The sequence below is a fragment of the Furipterus horrens genome, unplaced genomic scaffold (assembly GCF_987537825.1).
Source record: "Furipterus horrens unplaced genomic scaffold, mFurHor1.1.pri manual_scaffold_5, whole genome shotgun sequence".
Lineage (NCBI taxonomy): Eukaryota > Metazoa > Chordata > Mammalia > Chiroptera > Furipteridae > Furipterus > Furipterus horrens.
Window position 1 is genome coordinate 146,554,757 of NW_028327175.1, and position 21,433 is coordinate 146,576,189.

Here is a 21,433-nt window from a genome sequence, read left to right on the forward strand (position 1 = left end):
TCAGGGCTAGACCACTATTTCCTATGTACAATTCCAGATTATTTTAACCAGATTCTAATACTTAGTTTTCCATTTACTTGACTTTATAGTATTCTAAATTTAAGGCTTTTTTTTTTTTTTTTTTTGGACTTAGGAAGTTGATAGACATTTTGGAGCTTGATAGATTATATTTTAAAGTGTAAGTGTGTTTTTAGACACTGTATTTTAAACATAGTTTGTAGAATACACAGGCTTTCTCTACCTTCTTCATCTCCCATTTACCATCTGAATAGACTAGTGTTAAACAGATGGCATATAAAAAGGTATACAAGCTAAAATTTTATATTCTTTCTTAAAAAATAATTAAGTTTTATTTTAAAGTAATATAATCAGTTCTGAATGTAGTTTACTTTAAATCTGTCCATCAAGAGATTTTATTGCTCCTATTTCAGAAACAATGGAATAGTGATTTAATACAAACTTAATTTTAAATATATAGGTATTAATAAACAAATGGGTAAATAGGCATTTACTAAATAAATGCACCCACACATGCTGTTAGCATATATATATACAAAAAATAATAAATTCTAAACTTATGGATTTTGGAACATATGCGTGAATTTATGTTCACATAAATGAATACACAATTATGATTATAATCAATACATATTTTTCAACTAAAATGTGTTTCAATTTAGATAAGAATGATACTCCAACCATCTATTGTACACTAGGTGTCACTACATTAAAGCACAAACTAACATTAAAAAAAGTATAAACTGTTCTAGAATAACTTCTAAGGGAGAATATGTAGTAGCATTTTGTTTAAGATTCTGTATTTTCTTTATTTTTAAGATTTAAAACTTAAATATTCAAATTCAGACCAGAATAAAACATATCATAGGGTATGGCCTTAGATGAAAGTGATTAAGCCCCCAACCCAAATCAAGGGAAAAACCAGATACTAATTTTTGGTGATTCAATGAAACCTGAAGAAAGCAATATTTTCCCCCTAAATTTTAAACCTAGGGACATCACTAAAGGCAAATTGCCTCTTTAAGAAGAAATCTGTACTTTCCTCTCAAACATCCCATCCTTGGAGCAAGAGTGAGAGCTGATGTTAGCTGATCTCAATAAACTGCTTACTCGTTCATAGCTATAATAGACCCTCTGATGCCAAAAGGTGAAAAGATCCTCTGAAATCACTCAATTCCATGCTTGGAACTGAAAACTTCTATGTGTGTGGACCTCAGGTATGGTCTCTTAGAGTATTTTTGCTTACACTTCACTTTCAACAATAATTTGGTGGGTTTTAAACATTAAGTACTTTTAGCCTTAAATCAGGATTATCTATGGGTGATATTGTAACCAGAAAGCCATTACTGACAATAGAAGTACTTACTTAAAAAGCTCATTTCTGTCAATGGCTCTATTGGTTTGGGGGTCAATAGCATAGACAGTCAAGTCGCACTTTGAGTAGTCTTCTAGAGAAAAGGCATCTCCATACCGGCGAGCACCAATGGACTCCACCACAACTTTGGAACCAGGAATTTGTTCCTGAACATAATGATCCAAAATCCTATAAATCAAACAAAGTACACACATGACATCCTGACAGGCTTTCTAGTGGGAAAAAATCACTCTCAACTTGAAATGACATTTAGTAAATGAAAAATGATGACAGCCTGTTTTTTTGCTAATGTTTACTGAATATGAACCCTTGAAAAAGTCTCTATATTTTTTCAGCATTTAACTCTCAATGATGCTGGAAGCTGAATAAGGTAGAAAGAGGTCACTAACCATGCCCTATTTAAGTCGTGACTTTTTGAATTTATGATGCCATTTGAGCTTTTACATGGCTCATGGGAAATGCTAACTGTTGTGCAAACAAAGCTGTCTGTGCTGTATAAGAGCCATGGGGTCTTAGAATTTGAGTTCATATGTTAGTGTTATAAATTTTGCTTCCCATAAGATTTTGTGATACAGAGCATATAGTTATATGCCAAGGTGTAGATCTAGGATACCTGTTTTCCTAAGGATATAAAGATCCTTAGAGGATTGTAGCAATGGGAGAATGTAGAGATATTTTGTTAAGGCAGGTTTACCAGTTTAAGATAAAAATATTGCATGAAAATCTCAGAAGTTTTTTAGGTGAATTCAACAACCAAGTGCAAATAACTAAAAGCTATATAGAAAAGACAGAAAAAATTGTTAACCTATAGGCAAATTTCTAAAAATACAATATTTTTTCTAATGACATAACTCAATGTTAGTTGAAAGTACAAATTATTTCCATATAAGTATTTGTTTTCTACATTGCTACAAGTAGCAATTTCCTTAATGTTCTTCACCTTATTAAAAACTTTATATCATTAATCCTTGTAGATTAACACTAGATGCATATTTTAAATATTTATACATGTATAAATGTGAATCGATTTTAATAACTATATATGACAAATATTTAAAAAATCATCAATAGATTCAACGATCTTTTTGGAGTTCATGCTTTAAGGCGTTTTGGGGTAGGGAGGGGAAATAAATTTTGAATTATTTTGATACATCAGAAAATAACTTTTACTTCAGCTGCCAAAATAGACCTGTTTTTTTGCTCCATTAAAATCTATTGCCTTAAGGGTCTGGTGTATGCTTGATTTTCCCTTTTTAAAGGAACAACAGTCCACTAAACCTTGGAAGAACTGGCTGTACCACTGAACACAAGTCTAGGGTGTGCATGATAGGGGACATTGCCGATGAGAGCAAAGTGTTTCGTTTGTTGGTTTTTAAATTTGTGTAAACCAACACAGTTTAAGGCTCTCTTATTGGTGTACTGGCCATTCTTTTCCTTTTCTCTCACCACCTTACATCCACTGGTCTGTCTGTGTTACCCACCTTTGTGATGAGATCATTACTGAAAAATAAACAAAAGAAGATGTGCAAAAGAGCAGGAGGAGTAAATCCCCAGGTCAAATACTAGTTAGGAGCTGAATGCAGCCTCCCTGGGAATCTGAAGGGAATGGCTGTATTGCAAGACAGACTAGTCTAACATCATCCAGCCTGTGTTTCTGAATTATTTTCTTGAGAGACTTATGCTCCTTTAAAAATAAGAGAGGACATGTAGTCAAACCACATTATACTCTTGAGATTTTATAGGAGGCAAAAACAGTTTGTGGTAAAGAGAATGGAGGTCTGACTTAAATTTTCAACTCCTTTACTTATCAACAGCATAACCTTAGGCACATAATTTTAAGCTTTTAAAGTCTCAGTTTCCATAACTAAAAAAGTGAAGAAATCATCTACTGCATGGTATTGCTGTGTGCATTAAATGAACAAAGCTTTTACTCTAACATCTTTGCACAGTTTTTAGCAGGTAGTAACTGGTCATTAAAATATTATTATTATTACCAATTTGGCCTAAAATTTGCACTAATAGGCTACTTCCCTGTTTCTAATTCTTTCAAGACATTTAATGGATTTGTGGAATTATTAAGAAAGCATATTTCTCACTAGTACTATTAGTTTACTAATAAAAAAACAAAGAAACGTGAGTGTATTATTTAATATATTACAGACAGTGGCTATTTCAATAGTGTAATTTAACAGTTTATAACTGCTACACTGCATTTACATATTAATTTAAAATGTTCCATGGAAATCCTTTATATATGTACATATAAGTTATATGTTTTCCTATAAGAAAGAAACTTTTCTATAGCATTTGTGTCTTTTTCTATATTTCTGTGCAATAATGCAGACTTGTATGCGACTATAAATGTAGATATAGAATGAAATATAACTATACTAATTTGTTCATGGTAGCAGGGAATCAAATATCAATAAACTCTAAACATCAGTTATGTCATTTAAAGCATGTAACAATATCTTCTCCCTGAACATTTTTTTTTCCTGAAATGTTTAGATATCTTTTGGAATGAAATATCTGTCATGATAAAGAGAAATGTATTCACAGCAGCACTATTTACAATAGCCAAGTGCTGGAAACAGCCTGAGTGTCCATCTGTAGATGAATAGATAAAAAAACTGTTGTACATTTACACAATGGAATACTATGCAGCAGAAGGAAAGAAGGAACTCCTACCATTTGCAACAATGTGGATGGAGCTTGAGAGTATTATGCTTAATGAAATAAGCCAGGCAGCAAAAGACAAATACCATATGATATCATCTAATACAGGAAACTAATGAACAACACAAAAGAGCAAAATAGAACCAGAGGCATGTAAAGAAGGAACAGACTGACAGTGACCATGGGGGTGGGAGGAGGAGGAAAAGGAGAAAGAAGGGGAAGGATCTAGTCAAGGAACTAGTATAAATGACCCATGGACATGGACAACAGGGTGGGGATTGACTGTGGGAGAAGGGCTGGGCAGGGTGGGGGGAAACAATGGAGGAAAAAGTGGGACAACTGTAGTAAAAAAACAATAAATACATTAAAAAAAAAGAGAAATGTGTTCAAATTTGAGTTCTTTCCATCTTTTTCAAATAAATACCTGTGAAACTAAATTTAATACTTTAAAAATGAGAGGATATTTTGTAACAATTAACCTTTTCACTTAGTATCTATATCTGTACACTCAATCATTTCTACAATGTTTATCTCTCCACTACATATACACGCACACATATATACATATATAGATTAAATATACATATATGTATATACATTTACTGATCTTCATATGTACATAGATAGGAAGATGTTTGCTTCCTAAAGAATTTTTTACCTCAGATTTTTAAAAAATATGGCTCAATAGTCATCGACCTTCAATTGACTCATATAAATTAATGATAATGTTTAAATCACCCTTGTGTTCATATTTAACTTTCAATTATTACTCATGTCAGGTTGATTCATACATAAACTTTGGAATCAAGTATCATGAGAATATTGCATATAATTAACCCAGAAAAAACATGCCTCTCCAACCTGAGGAGTTTGTATGCTGCCTGTTCATCATTAATTTATGTGATTATGTTTATTGTTTAAAGCCCTTTATTAACAAAATTTTCTGTATTAATAAATGTAAAATACATTAATATATTACATATTAAATACAGTCTATATTATATATTAATATACTTAAATTATACATAGAGATCTATAATAAATTTTCTCTGATCTGTAATATCTGTATTATACAGATCACCAAGGGAGACATTTTCAATAATGATTATATAATGTCCAATACACTTAAGTCCAGGTGGTATGATTTTGAGTTTACTATAAAACATTTATAAAAACTTTCATCTTTATATATTATGCTACTTGAATTTCTTACAATGCACAAAATAAAACAATATAGTCATATTTTAAACAATTATTTAACTCCCTATTTTCTGTTCTCCAACTTCTGGAGAAAAACACTCTATAAATCTATATTTTCAGAGTTTTAGAAATTTATAAAATTAAGTCAGACTCATAGTTTTCTAATAAAGTTACAGCAAACTCAGGTAAGTGTTGAGTGGGAACTTTTCATTCATTCATTCATTCATTCATTCATTTATTCAACAGTACTAAATGCACATCATGGAGCAGGCACTGTTCTGGGCACTTGGAATATATCAGTGAACAGAACGAAGATCTCTGACATTACAGAACTTGCATTCTAATTGAGCAAAACAAGCGAAATAATAAAAAAAATATTGGTAGGATTATTCAGGAGAAGTGTGGTTGAGAAGTTGATATTTAAACAGACTTCCAGGAGACAATAACTAATATAGATATTCTGGGAAGAAGAACTTGCTTACTGCTTGTGCAAAAGCTTGAGGCAGGAGTATGCATCTGTAGTAGAAAAGGTTGGGAAGCCAATTACATGGGGATTTAAGGATTTTATGGTATTACCTTTTGCTCTGAGTAGAACAAGAATGAATTGTTAAATGTTAATCATTGAAGGAATATAATCTAGCTTACATTTAAAGAAGCACACTGGCCATTATGTTGAGAATAAGCTGTAGTGGTGGGCTGAGAGTAATATTAGAAAAACTGGCTAGTAAGGCTTAAAGGAGAGACAAGGGGTTTATTAAATGCTCAATCTATTCAACAATTTGGAAGAAGACAAGACACAAAATAATTCTTGATCATTAGTCATATATAAAGTTTATAATTGAGTTCTATTATATGCATTGTTATGCCTGATTAAATATGCAACAGGAATAAATTTTATAAAAGAAACCAAGATATGCAATGTTCAACTGGACAAATATTTATATTAATTGAGGGTTGACCTAGATTAGTGATTTTTGTTGTTCTTCATTTTAAAATGCCTCAACTTTCATAGATTATTCTCTGTTTAAAGGAAAACATAAAGGAGAGACTAAAGCTTATAAACCAATTTATGTTTATTATCTTCCTTGAAGTGTGTATCCAGGCATAGATGGCTCTTAAAATAGGGTGGCACTTTTCAGAATTCAGGCTGCTTCTATCATCTTTTGTACTGAATATGGAGCACAGATCCCTCCTCTGCTTTGTCTCAATTACCTTGAACTATCTGAATTGTTTCTTTGTGAAGTCCAGTGTTTTGCCTATGAGGAAAAGTTTTTATGGTGACAATGGTACCCTACACTGTTAAATAATATGGGGTAAAACCTGGCTAACATCTCGAGAATAGCAGAGGTTATGTAACAGGGTGCAGAGTGAGGGTCCCCGGAAAATAAGAAAAAACCCCACAAACCTTGAATAGGGGGAGGGGGACGTGGATGATACCACATGTAAGATAGTTTGCATAATAATGGCCAATTAATAGCCATGGTGTCTTTCTTGAAGGAAGAGTGTTGCTGCGCATGGTTAAAAGTGACTCTGAGAGCATTCAGGGACTCATGACAGTGACATAGTCAGAAGAGCTTATATAGTGCCTGGGTGAGAGGCAGGCGGCCGATGCCCACCAGGAAGTCACTGTGAACCCTTGCCCTGACTAAAGATGGAAGCCAAAGGAAGGTAAAAGATATGGGGGAACTGGAAAAGTGGCACATCATAGTAGGGACCAGATATGAAGTCACATAGGAGGTTCTGGGCCATGCATTTAAAATAAGGGTGGGCTGAGAGCAAAGGAAGAAGAAGCCACTCTGTCTGAAAGGGTGTAGATGGGAGTCAGCTATGAGGTCTGGTGTGTAAGGGGGAAGCTATGTGGTTTGGAGTAAGAGCCTGCCACGAGGTCTGGAGAAAGAAGAAGAACATAGCAGAGCTGATGGAGCTGTACAGGGACCTGCCTAATGCATGGATGCATGGAAGATGCTTAGAGCTGAACTGTGACTGGGAATGTTGAGCTGCAGAAGTCTGCTTCTCTGAAGGACCTGCAGAGAAGCCACTCTCTTGGGACGTGTGCGTTGCTGGACTCTACCATGATATAGTATAACACTGCACATGTTTTCCTGAACCACTTCATGGAGGCTGAGAACAATGTACTCCAGATCCTAGAAGAGAGAGCTGCTAGGAGAGGATGGCAACTCTGAAACCCACACATGCACATTCCGGGGAGGATGGAAATCTGTTTGTGCAGCCAGCTTAAGGACAGATAAGGAAATGGGGAACTTCTGGGCATGGTTTTGCCTTATAGTCTTTTGGGGAGCAAGGGAAGTGCTAGGTCTCGTGGGAAAGGAGGGCTCTGAGCAGAAGTACTCTCAGCACCCCTGACATTGGAATCCTGTTAATAAAAACCTATTTCCTTCAACATTAATTGTTGGTTCATGTGTCAAGGTACCATATGGCCGAGCCCTAGTTTGCCCGGTTCCAGTAATATATGACCACTAGTCATCATAAACATGGTTTGATGAAACTTTAGGTCTATAATATGAAAAAAAATGCATTCCAATCCAATGCACAAGTAATGATAATAAAAATAGAAACAGTTATTAAATACAATATTTCGCAACCTTCCACAAGGATCAAGAATTTTCTACCCTGGCCTACACAGATCTTAGTTCCCACAGGTGTTCCCCCACTTGCACTTGACCTTGATCCCTATCTGCTCCCCTGTACCCCATTTACTCCCCTGACTACCCAAACAGTGGCTGAGAATGCAAAAAGAATAAGCTTTCTGTTCTTAAAAGTAACTGAATTTTCCACCAATCCTCTCCTACTACAGCCCCATAAGACATTTTGCCTTCCTCCCCCAGGAGCCATGGGAGACTTCCCAAGCTTGGTATTTTCAAAGAAAAGCTTGTGCTAATAGTGCTCTGAGTGATTTCATTCTACAACCTTTCAGTCACATTCTCTATCCCTCAAATTGGATTTATAGAAGAACTATTTCAGAGATGTACTTAATATTTAAAAAAACAAAACAAAACAACTTTAAAAGACAATCTAAGATTCTTTTTTGGATAAGGATGGGGATGGGGCCTACATTTTATCCTATCATTATTGTTCAATGGTTTAATACCTGACATAAAATGCATAATATTTTAAGACCTCCAATTGAGTAATACTACCTAGGCACAGAACAAATATCTATGAGAGCATGCTTGCCATTTTTAAAACTATAAGATATGTGTTCACACAATAACCCCTTTTACACTTGAAAATCTTGAACTTTACCTAAGTCCTTTGATCCTGGACAATAGCCAGGGTTAGGATGTTCCCCCACATCCCCACCCCACTGTTATGTTCCAAGAAAATGCTTACTGCAAAAAGCCATTCTCTTCCCTGGCTTAGATAAGGTTCATAAAGACCTTTGGAGGCGCCTTTGTTTACCTAGGAGGAAGCCAGGCACAGAGTCTCCAAATTCTTTACAATATAAGTGATTAACTGAATTGTTTTGTCCTCACAGGTCAACCAAAACAAAATTCTTGTTACCCAAACACTGGTTAAGTCTATCTCCTATCTCAAAGCCCTTGAACTTTGACCTGCCCTTAGCCTGAGGCAGCATACTGCCGCCCTTACTAAAGGCCCCTCCCAGAAGAGGCTGAGGTCAGGGTAAAGCATTCCCTATTTAAAAAATAAAAAAAATGTCCTTTCTGCCTAACTTGTAATTGCTGGGCTCTCTTGGTCAAAGAGTTCTCCCAATTACAAGAGTCTCCCTCCCCTTAGTGCATTAGTTCCTTCCCTCCTCATGCCCCCAAATAATCTTTTAAATAAAGCTTCTTTTCTTCTAAATCCATTTTTTTTTTTTTGACACATGGTACAAGTAGACAGAAAATTGTTTTTTGTGCTTCTAGTGAACCTCAGGGTCCTCGTAATTCTGATTTGATTTAAACTACAGTTTTAAAACTATCCTTATTTTCCTTCTCTTATAGCACTTCACTGACCTGTCTTTAATATCTCACCATCTTTGACCCCTGTGGCAGCATATAGACCAAATCTGACCCAAGTAGGCTAAAGGGAGCATCTTGATCTAAGTTATGTTTCAGTTCCTGAGCTCTAAAGTGGGATGGCCCTCTTGGCTACCTCTCCTTGAAACTAGTTTTGGACACAGGACCTGATCTTGGAGTTGTCCTCAACACCTGAAGAAATGCTTTATTACCCTCATCTCACCTCTGATCATTTAGCTCCTAACAGGACCATGAACTCCTTACCTACAGTGTCTTGTGATTTTCCTATATAACCTATAACCTTTGCACCATTGGGGAGTTTGGTGTTTCAGTGAATGAGCTGGCCTGGCTCCAGATGGCTCAATTCTAATAACACAGTAATTTCTTTCTTTACTGCAAACATCCGCTCATGTAGTATTTGGCCAGAGTGCACAGGCAGATGAACTATTACTGGCCAAAGCAAGTAATATGCAAAGATTTTTAGCAAACTACAAATAGAAAACAAAAGATTATTTATTATTCCCTTTCCTTGATCTCCTATTCCCACAGTGAATCAGCCATGAAGTTGCAAAATTTCCAACTGCATACGCGGCTTTTCTCTCAGTTAATCTGCGTGAATTCTGGTCAGCACTGCTTAATTATAATTAAGACTTGTTCTAACAAACTGTAAATAAGTCTAAATTTTATTTTCTCTGCAACTAAAAATAACAAATACTAACATGTGAGTCTGAATGAAGTCCTCCACTTGGTAATGAAATGGCTCCCTATGTACTGTCTACTCATTGGCAAATAGAAACCACAGTGCTTTAGTTAATCAGTTAATCAGTTATTTACTTCATGGATAGTTCTGTGCTTGGGACTGTGCTCCCTATGCCACTGGAATTGTGTTTAGTCCTCATAAGATGCACGGAAAGATGACATTGATACAAAAGGTACTGACACCTCCATTTTACAAGTGGACTTGGATCCTTTTTGGATACAAAGCATTTATGCTCTTTCCCTAATTTGAAGAATTGGCCTTGTCTACAACAGTCACATCTTGTAGAACTATAATCTGTTGCCCTGTCTTGCCATCATCCAATGCCATCAATGGTTGCATGTGACTCGTTTTTCTCTCTGGAAGTTGGTTATTGAGTCAAAGACACAAGATTTTTAAGTGGTTGGAACTCATGCACTGGACCTGCAATGTTCTCACGAGGTAGAAACTGCATATCTGCCTGCCATTGTTTCTCAGGCCTCTGCTGCTGCCCTTGTTCTTGACTATCTCTCAGCCTGTTTTTCCATCCTCTAATTAATCTTGTCATTTCTGAACAGCCTTCTCATAAATTTCCCTCTGCTGAAGCTTGCCTGAGTCAATTTTTAGCACATTAGTAGTATTATGCATATTTCATTTTAAGATCCAGTTGTACCAAAGTCCGAATCATGTTTCTAATTCTCTCAGGTAGCAACAGCTATCCAATTTTCCTAGTCCTACTTTAATTGGTCCTACAAGAGTCTGAAATTCTATTGACTATATTTTGTATTCTGTTTAAAGTTGCAGGGTTGCTCATGATACGGTTTCATAAGAATCTGTATTATAGAAAAATCCAGGCATTTAAATTTGCCTTGAATCTAAATTCTTAGAAGCAATGTATCAACATAAAATACAAGTAATTCAATTGTACACATAGCAGAATAGTAGCTGATCATGGCAAATTGTTTCAAAACAAAGAACTGCACTTGACGGCTCTTCTAAGAAACAAATACAGTGCATATGAATTAGTATAATAATTGTACTCATTAAACAAAAATTAAAATTTCACTTAGGGCTTATTCTACTTTGGTTTAAAATATATGTAACTTATAATATTTAATAATATGTTAATATGTTATCCTTAAACAAAGTTTTAATAACTAAATTCCTAAGGAAATATATTAATATAATTACATATTTATTTTACAGTATATTTTATATGTATATATTTATATGTAAATATATTTATATATGTTTATGTTATACGTGTCTGTTATATATGTTTATATGTAAATGTATGTATATAAACCATGTTCCACTGTGCTAGCTCATGATAATTAATGTTCGGTTCAGCAATTGTTTATTTCAATGGTTTTCTTAGATAAACGTTGATAGGAACATTTTACTGAAACGTATTTTCTATTCAAAACCTTTTATTTTTTTAAATCTCAAACTAAGTGTACTAATATAAAACTGGTTCAGTTAACTAATCTATTCTCATATAATGTTATTTTTGGTAGCTACCCATATATTTTAACTTACAACATCACTTTTTTTAGTTACCTTTACATGTATCTTCAATTACTTTTAATCAGAAATTGCCTTATAAAAATTTGATGTAGAGTTTAAACTGAAATAGTTTTATAGCTATTTTTCACACTAAAATTATTTTAGCAGCTGTCTTCTCAAAACTACCATTTGATAAGAGTTTCTGGCATTGTGTGCTCAATCATTCCCAAGAAAAGACAGGTTGGGTTTTTTATTAGATTTGCCTCTTAAAGCATCAGCAGAGACCGTGTTTGGGAACCCAGCCTGCTGCTGTCCCATAGATGCAGATTAAAATTAAACCTACACCACTACTATCTATGTCTTTGTGGAAATTACTCCACTTCTCAGAGTTTTAGAGAACCCATTTGTACCATGAAGTAACCAAACCTATCTCCAAGGGTATCTATAAGAAGTTAATTGGATAGCACTAATTAATTGTACAAAACCCAGCAACTAAAAAAAGTGCCATAAATGTAAGACATTTGTTGTGGTGGTTATAGAAACTACTCCTCAGACTTTATGATTGTAAACTCTACTTAGACTTTTGTTCAGGTAAATTGGGTTATATTTAGCTAGTAATATAGGGGGCTCCATCTTAGGTACTTGTCAATATTTTTTCAAACCTGGCTAAAGGAATAAATAGGCTTTGCAGATGGACAAAGTGATACGCAATACAGGCTTTCCTGATGTTCTGAACTTATTTCCTGTTAGTACAGACCCACAGAGACTCTACACAGACCACATGCTAAGTAATGCTCTCGGTACCATGAAACATTTTTTTCGTGACATTAGAAGAACTCTCTCTATGATGACCACAGGATAAAAACATTTTTCTATAATCTGGCATTTAATTGAGAAATAGTTCTGCTTTTCCACCAGTAATGATTTGATTTTGTAACTGATTCTCTTCTTGTTCATTTTTTGCTTCTTTCACTTTGCCTCTGAAATGATGAAAACTACTCTCGTGATTTGGGGGACATTTTTAAAACCTCTATTACTAGCCTCACTCTGACTCATTTAATTTCTTTCTATTTTTGCGTATTTTTCTGACTCATGTTCAAGTTACTTTACCTTGTTTTCTGTATGAATCGTTGTAAACTGACAACATCTCTTTGAATGAGGTGGAACATTAAAAATAAACTTAGTACCTAGTACAACTAAGACTTAAGTAAATGTATCTAAAGCACCAACAATTTGTGTTGCGACAGATACAAATGAAATATTTTTATATAAACCTGAGGTTGAATTTATTTCTCATGTTAAAAAAACAGCAGCACAGACAAAGATGAATTGTGTTTAAATTGGAGAAGGTAAAGAGGGAACCATAAATATAATTAAGAGAATAAAGAAATTGGTTCTTGATTAGGGATCTGAACTAAGTGGCTATTCAATCAAATGGTATATTTACTTTGTACCTTAGGTTGGGATATATTATAACAAATAATAAGCTACTTTATTTGGCAAAACTTTTAGACAATAAAACATAAAAAAGTATTATAGAAAGAAGAATTTTGAAAGGAATAAATATTCATTGTATATTCTGGAAATTTTATAAAGCAACTCTGATTCAAATGTTTTAATGGAATCTTATATCACAATCTTATTTTAACCCTGCATGTGCTTTATAGTTATTTTCTATTTGAAGTAATATTTGGGGAAAAGCAAAGCAGCTATACCACTACGTTTTTCTGTTTCTTTCTCTAATTTCTTTATCAGCATTTCCACAGATTTTTCTGATGAAAAGATAAGTGTTATAGGAGGCTGGAAAATACCCCTTTTCATTGTTTTTATTAATGAATTTTACCTTAGGAATATGAATAACAACTTACTCCAAATCACAGGATAGAATATACCTGTATAAATTAATCTTTTCTCCACCATATACATATAAGCATTTATTTGAATTCTTCTAAAATATATAGCATAAATCATAAGTTAAAATAATAATCTTAGAGCCAATATACTGGTACTTCATAAAAATTATTACTTCTTAGTTATCAGAAGAACAGAATGAAGTAAAAATAAATAATTTTTCTTGCAAAGATGGGAATTTACTTCTTTTTTACCAAAATAAATCCCCAAAGTGAAAATTTCAGAAAAACAACAGATAAATTTCCTTTGTGTCAAAATAATAAATCACTAAGTTTTGAAATAAAACCAAATCGTACTTCTCTTTTTTTAACGAATTATAAATTATACCTTGAATGCTAAAAAAGAATTTTATTTTATAAAAGTTGGGGCAAAAACAAGCTTATAACTCTTTGCATGGAAAACAGTACAATAATTAATACATAATAATACAATAATAAACCATTTCACATACTCACAACTATAAACCTACTTTTGGCACACCTTGTATTGATGTTTTATTTTTGACTAGCCTCAATTTATTTTATAGCTATTATGTGTCAATTACAGAAAATTTACCAAAACAATCCTGTTCCTGCCATACTTACTGTACCAGAAAATTTATATTTAACTATATTAAAAGTAACACAAGCTTGACATTTTTATTCCAATATTCAAGATAAGGAAGTGTGGGCTTACATGTTAAACAAGTTGCTCAGAAATCACACAACTATAATAGAATTTAGACTTGTCTTTCTGAATCCATAATCTGAACTCCATTATTATTCTACCTGCTCTTTGATTACAAAGTGCAAAACTGGGGCCTCTCTCTCATCTTACCCTTCTAAGTTTGGGCTACTAACCTCATATTTGTCTAATATCTATTATTTATTAAATGTTTACAGTTTCCATTGTCTGAGGTGGCTTATTTCATTTAGCTCTCACCACAGTCCTTTAAGTTTTATTAGCTCTTATCAACAAATGGTAAAACCGAGTCTGGGGAAGATTGAATTATATGCTTAAACTCATGTTTCAAAACAAATGTTATATGAAATCAAAGATTCTTTCATAGTGAGACATTTCTCTCAAGACATTCAATCTTTATATTGACTTAAAAGGAATGTTATATAAATTGCTATGAAATTATACTTTTATGTTGCCATTTTTGGTTTTCATAAATTATCTCAATGTTAAAAAAGGGACATTATGATCTTGCTTGTACAAAATTTTTATTTAGTAAAATACATTAAGTGTTTATTATATAACTTAAATTACTTAACCTCATGGAGTTTATTTTCCAGTGGGAAATTGACACATAATTAAAATATTAGATCACACTTTGAAAATATAGAGAATAGAAGGGCAGAGAAAGTGTTTCCAGGACAAAATAAAACTGAAAGAGTTCATTAGATCCAAACCACTGTTATATGAGATGTTAAAGGGACTGGTTTAGAAAAAAGAGGATCAAACCTATGAACACTAAAATGAAAACTGCATCACAAGAAACAACAGAAGCTAGGGAATTGAAACAAAGGCAAACTAAATAGGCAACGAGAGTGGAAAAAGAACTATAGGTATGGGGAGCATATTGGGGGGAGGTCAGCAGGGAGGGGGAAGGGGGAGAGTGAGGGAGATGGTTTAGGAATTAAGAAGCTTCGTAGGAGGGAATGGAATAGACAGAGAGAGGTTGAGAAGAACTATATGTACAACCAACGGACATGGACTAAAAGGGGGGGACATAGGGAGGGAGGGGGGCCACTGGGTGGAGGGGAGCAGAGGGAAGGGAAATTGGAACAAATGTGACACTGTAATCAATAAAACACATTAAAAAAAAAGAATAAAGAATGAAAGCAGCAATTTTCAACCTTTTTCATCTCATGGCACACGTAAACTAATTACTAAAATTCTGTGGTACACCAAAATATATTGTTTGCTGATCTGACAAAAATAGATATGATTTTGATTCTTTTACACTAAACAGGTACTGTTGTGTTGGCTATTGTCATTTTTCTTTTTAATTCACAATCTAAGGGAAAGGCCAGTGCTTCTGACTAAATAGTCTGACATTACAGGTTTTTAAAATTCTTGTGGTATGCTAGTTGAAAATTCCTGGATTAGAGGTTGAAGAGAATGTCATCTCTTTTGGATAATGTAATTAGAGAAAGCCTACCCCAATAGACAACATTAAAGCAACAGGCACACTTCTAAAATTTTAGGGTGTAATCAGCTATTATTTTGATAAAGATTAAGAACTTTTGCAGAGGTAAACAGGATACTTTATTATTGATATTTCCATGCATAATATCGATAAGCACCTCATTCAAAGGTCATTTTTTCAAATCCTCACCCAAAGACATTTTTCATTACTTTTTTTTAAAGAGAGAGGAAAGAAAAGGGGAAGGGAGAAAGAGAAATATTGATGCAAGAGAGAGCATTGATCGGTTGCCCCCTGTATGTGACCTTACCATGATGGAATCTGCAACCTAGGTATGTGCCCTGACTAGAAATCAAACCAGAGCACTTTGGTTAAGGGATGATGCTCCAACAACTGAGCCACACTGGCCAGGGCATTTGTAGGACATTTTATGTGACATCCAACGTTTCAATTTTATAAAATATTAACAAATAATTTTTAGAAAAAACATATGCCTCATTACAAGGGAATCACTCATGCCTTAATCCATATCTATTCTATTTTATTTGACACCTAATTACTAAAAGTTTAGTTATCTATCTGAGGCTTCTTCTGGCAACTTACAAGTGGGAGATATTTTGCTGGAGAGAGAAAGATTAACAGTAATAATTGACATCTGTCAACCTAAACTGAACAGAAGATACAATAATAAATAAATATAAATATAAAAATTATGAAATGATGGCAGGATAGATTAGGGTAGTTAAGAGTGAAATAGTAAAGACATTTTAATAATCCTTGATAGCATTCAGAATATTAAAGAACTGAAGCTTAATAAATTATTACAACTTGGAGTCCACAATAACATTAGTTCAGTGTATACTCTTCAAAGGCAGAAGGGCATGATATATATTTTAGAATAGTTAAATTATCTATCTATCTATCTATATTTTAGAATTAGTCACTTGGTTTTTGAAAATAAGCTTTAGCTACCTAGATATATCACTCTGAGAGATACCATTCCTTGGGCAGGCTAGATTGCTTAGATATTGAGCTATCTGAATAATTTGGGGCCACAAAACCAAACTATGTACTTCAATAATTAATGTTAGGGTTTATTTTTATGTGCTGTATCTGAGATTATGCTGATGTATCAATCAAAGCATTCTGAAATAATAAGATCTCACATCTAATTTTCATTCCTATTTGAAAGTACTCTCAGAATCTTCACATATTTCAAATAAAACTACTTATTTCAGGAAAACAGCAAGCTAAATTATTATGACAATGTATTAAATATATGTTTAACCTGAACATTATAATAATTAAAATAATCTAATCTGATATAATTACAGCTGCATGAAAATACATATATAAGTAAACAAAAATTCATTACTCTGTAAGCTCTTCTATCTTTTTTTCCACCAGAGTGGGAGGCACATTAGAAACAATGACTTGCATATCCAGCTGATTGACAACAGAGACCTGAAAGAAGAAAAAACAGATTTTGTTTGGCTTTTACTCATTAACATTTCTATAACTAAAAACATTTTTATTTCTTCTCTGCTATGCATTTTACTCAGTAGTTTCCCATTTTTTAAATTTAGGAATAAATAACTTTTAATTGCACAGTTTCCACTAGATGTTGGGACAAATAACTTTTAATTGCACAGTTTCCACTAGATGTTGGGACACATTAAGAACAGCAGACCATTAGTTATTTTTACTTAGAAGTTACAGAACTGTAAGTGACTTCAGCTGCTGTTGATCTTATGTCTGTTTGCTTTCTTGATTATTTACTAGGACATAAAATAAGGTATTTCTGTTTGTTTTTTTTTATTTGTGTTAAGAACACTCAGAAAAATAAAAACACAGCTTTTAGATTTTATAAATCTCAAGAAATCATTTATCTATTTTGGCTAAGAATCTGTAGTATAGCTAGTAAGAATAACTCATTCCATAAAAGCATTATAGGTAGTATTTATGTCTGCTTTAGCCAATTTTATGTCTGTGGTTTTTTTTGTGTGTGTGTATGTGTGTGGATTGAGCGTCGGCCTGCGAGCTAAGTGTCGCTGGTTCGATCTTCCAGTCAGGGCACATCAGAGAAGGAAAACTCTGACTCCAAAAAACCTCCGCTGCCTTGTGGCATACCTCTTCAGGGGAAAGGCTAAGGGAGTAAACCCCGACAGAAAATCCGGAGCCGGAGTCCCTAAGGCGGTTTGACGTTGTAGTCAACACCGGCAACTCCTGCGGCGCACCTGAAGCCAAGCTGTATTGACTCCGTCTTTCCCTTGGACCCTTCAGCTGCGAAGAGAGGGGGGGTCTGCTGCATGGGCAACAGCAGACCCTCCATATCACCCTGCCCAGGCTCTGTAGCTTCAGCTCCACTGGAGAGGACACTCCAGCGTCATCGCAAGATGTCGATTCAACACGGGAGGAGACAGATACCGTGTCACTCCCGAGTCGGACTGCACAACCATTCTCGGCGGTGCAGATAGACTCTTAAGAAGCTACACCATCGTCTCTCGAGACGAACGGCTGCCAACGAACGTATGTGTGTGTATGTGTATGTCTGTATATATATGTGTATATATATATATATATATCTAAATTTACATATGGTGTAAAATTAATTTTTATAGCTGTTGATGAATCCATCCTATTCATTTAACATTTATAAGGTTTTTCTCTGTTCTCATTTAGAAAAACAGAATAAAAATAAAAGCATGTATTCTCTGATTACAGCATATGATTTGCTTTTTCCCTCAATATTCTATAGGCTTTAACTCAGTTAATTCTAACAATCACATCAGGTCATTATGACTAATATTTAATTTTAAATAAGAAAACTAATAAAATGAAGAGATATTTATAACTTGGAATCTATTAGCTCAGGCTGTCTGACTCCAGAACATGTGCTCTTTTCTATTACCCAATATGGATATAAAATGTAAAGTCAGCCCTGGCTGGTGTGGCTCAGTGGATGGAGTGCGAACCTGTGAACCAAAGGGCTACTGGTTCAAGTCCCAGTCAGGGAACATGCCGGAGTTACAAGCCAGGTCTGTAGTTGGCAGTGTACGAGAGGCAACCACCCATTGATGTTTTTCTCTCTCTCTACCTCCCTCCCTTCCCCTCTCTCTAAAAATAAATAAATCAAATATTTTTTTAAATGTAAAGTCAAGTCATATATTGTCCTGAATATACACTGGACACTATTAAAGTTTTTTAAATGCATATGTACAAAAATTATGAATTGAATACTCTGGATTAGGTATATTTAGAACCATATATCTGAACATAATTTATACTAGGAAATAATTTCATATTGCAAGTATTTTAGATATAGGCTCTAAGTTGTCTACATATAGTGACTCATAGATGTCCTATCAGGAGTCACAAACTCAGTGTCTTCAGAGACCAGACAGGTAACCTAAATGAGTGAAGCAGCCAAACTTATGAAATAAAATGGAGAAGTGGAACTGTGACAAATCAGAGAGCCTATGACTCATCTAAAGAGGTCAACTACTCACTCATCTCCAGTGACTATTGCCATGTGGGAAAACAAGTCCAGATTTGCTGGGTATGTCATGTTTCAGGAGAAGAAATCCAGACTACTATAAAATATCACAATGAATTAGCAATATTTAAAAACATTCTTTGAGCCCAGTAATTTATGTTCTGTAGTGTGCATTAAGCCGGACATCTGTCTTATTTCCACCTATGAGCAAACAGTTAACATTGGCTGTTACAACCCTGTATCTCTAACTCATTATAGGTGTCTGGGATCAAATGTTTAAATTTTCCTTAAACATAAAGATGAATCTTGATTATGTCTTCACAAAAAAATAATCATTTAACTTCATTAGAAAAGAGATTATCACAGTTTTTTGTATAACTTTCTCGTTTCTTATTGGTCCTGAATGAAAAAAGAGACAGTTACATAAACATAGTTTTGTTTTATTTGTTTGTTCATTTGTTTGTTTTTAGTAGTTTAAATACATGGCAAAAATCTATAGAAGAATGTATGTGACACTTGTAAAATTATTTTTCTTTCCCTTCCTCCCTTCCTATCTCTATCCCTTCCTTCCTCCCTCTCCTTCTTCTTTATCGACTTTCCTTCCTTATTTTTCCCACATTCTTTCAACTTTGGATCAGAACATGTAAAATAATGTAAAATAAAATTGAATTAAATTAAAGTCATGATCAAAAGCAAACAGCCTGGAACAAACAGTAGTCATGGATTGTTACCTCTACAAGGATAGATTTCTCAACCTACTTTGTAGTAGGTGGACCAATATGATGGAGTTCTGACAGATGTGAAGTTAGTGACAAGAATAAAATATGTTTAAATCTTTCCCATGTGTGAACTTCTCCTTTCTTTCCTCATCTATCTAAATAAAGAAGTCATAGATAGGGACAAAGTCATAAGTTGGAAGGAAGTCGAGTCCCTGTTTCTCCATTTGCTGGAAAGCTGTCAAGATCATCACCCAGCCAAATATACACTCTCATTGCTGTCACGTGAGAGAAAAATCTAATTTGTTTTTAAAAACTCCTGAAATTTTGTAGTTTTTTGTTACACAGTCAGTCTACCATTACAAATACCCAGACATCTATTACATGTAGCTGTTAGATTTTTACTGATTGTACTAAATGTAGGACAATTAAAAACTAAAATGTTAGTTATCTGTGGGTTCATAGAAATAGTAGAATTTCCTCATAAAGAAATATGTTTGAAATTTGGAAGCTTATTTAAAGGGACACAATCAATTCATGTGCTAGGACCCAACTTGGAGGAAAAAATTTGCTTAGCAGATATAGTAAATCAATTATTTGCCTTTTAAGGACAGTCAGTGATTTCCCAGAAGGATAAATTACTCACTTAAAGGGGATTTTTAATTTGTTAATGAGTTTAGGGGCTAAATTGTGACTAAATCAACAGAATAAATTAAGATTTAAGATCCTCTGTAATACACACACACACACACGCACACATATACATATATATAAGCTTATAGTTTATTTAAAAGACTTTCTGATTTTAATAACTTTTGAAAACACATTTTTGTATTTTTAAGATATAAAATCAATATAATTCTAATTCAGATAAAATAAGTCTTCCTCTACTTAACTCCAAAAGTAGTTGTCTCAGAGTTACCAGTTAAAAGTTACATTTAAAATTTTAAAGCTTTTTAAAGTGTTAATATATGAGTTATATAGAATGTACACATTTTGATTATGCAAATGAAGAATAAGTTATTATGGCTTAAGTTTTGATTTCTAAAATAAATCCTATATCCTGGAATATTTGATTTCTTCTATCATCTATAGCAAAGACACTTGAATTTTTTAAACACTAGATATTATATATATTACTTATCCTAGTATAGTCTCTATTCAAATAGTTCCAGAAATACATATCAGTTTATTATACCAAACCTTAAAAAATTCTGCTTAAAAATTACTTAATTTCATTATCTGGATATTGATTTAATGAAAGATTTTTAAGTAAATATTCCTATCATTGTGGGAATAAATCTTTGTTTCTAGGTATGATTAAAAAAATAAAAAGAGAAGTAACCTTTGTGTAGTACAGAATTCTAAAACAAGAGATTGTTAAGTTACATGTTTTATCTCTAAGTTTTAAAAATTCTTTGTCATAACCTCTTATCTTCCCTATTTCTCCCATTCAGTGCCATATAAGTTAGACAGTACTGCCCAATAAAAATAGAATTTGAGTGACAAATACATATCATATATATAATTTTAAATGTTGTGGTACCCAAAATAAAAAGATTTAAAAAATAGTGAAATTAATTCAGCAATATGTTTAACCCTATGTATTTAACATATTATCATTCCAACATGTAATCAACATTTTCTCATGCTAAGACTTTGAAATCCAGTGTGGATTGTATACTTACAGT

General features: G+C 33.6%; 1 protein-coding gene across 11 annotated transcripts in view; it reads right to left on the reverse strand.

Annotated features, from left to right (window-relative positions):
• PCDH15 (protocadherin related 15) overlaps positions 1-21,433 on the reverse strand; it is a 686,961-nt gene that overhangs the window by 32,259 nt on the left and 633,269 nt on the right. For all 11 annotated transcript variants that reach the window (XM_090279288.1, XM_090279289.1, XM_090279283.1 and 8 more), the window contains 2 exons: positions 16,906-16,994; positions 1,385-1,561 (listed from right to left, as the gene is read on the reverse strand). In XM_090279288.1, coding sequence (XP_090135414.1) covers positions 1,385-1,561; positions 16,906-16,994 — 266 coding nt within the window. The remainder of the gene's footprint in view (positions 1-1,384; positions 1,562-16,905; positions 16,995-21,433) is intronic.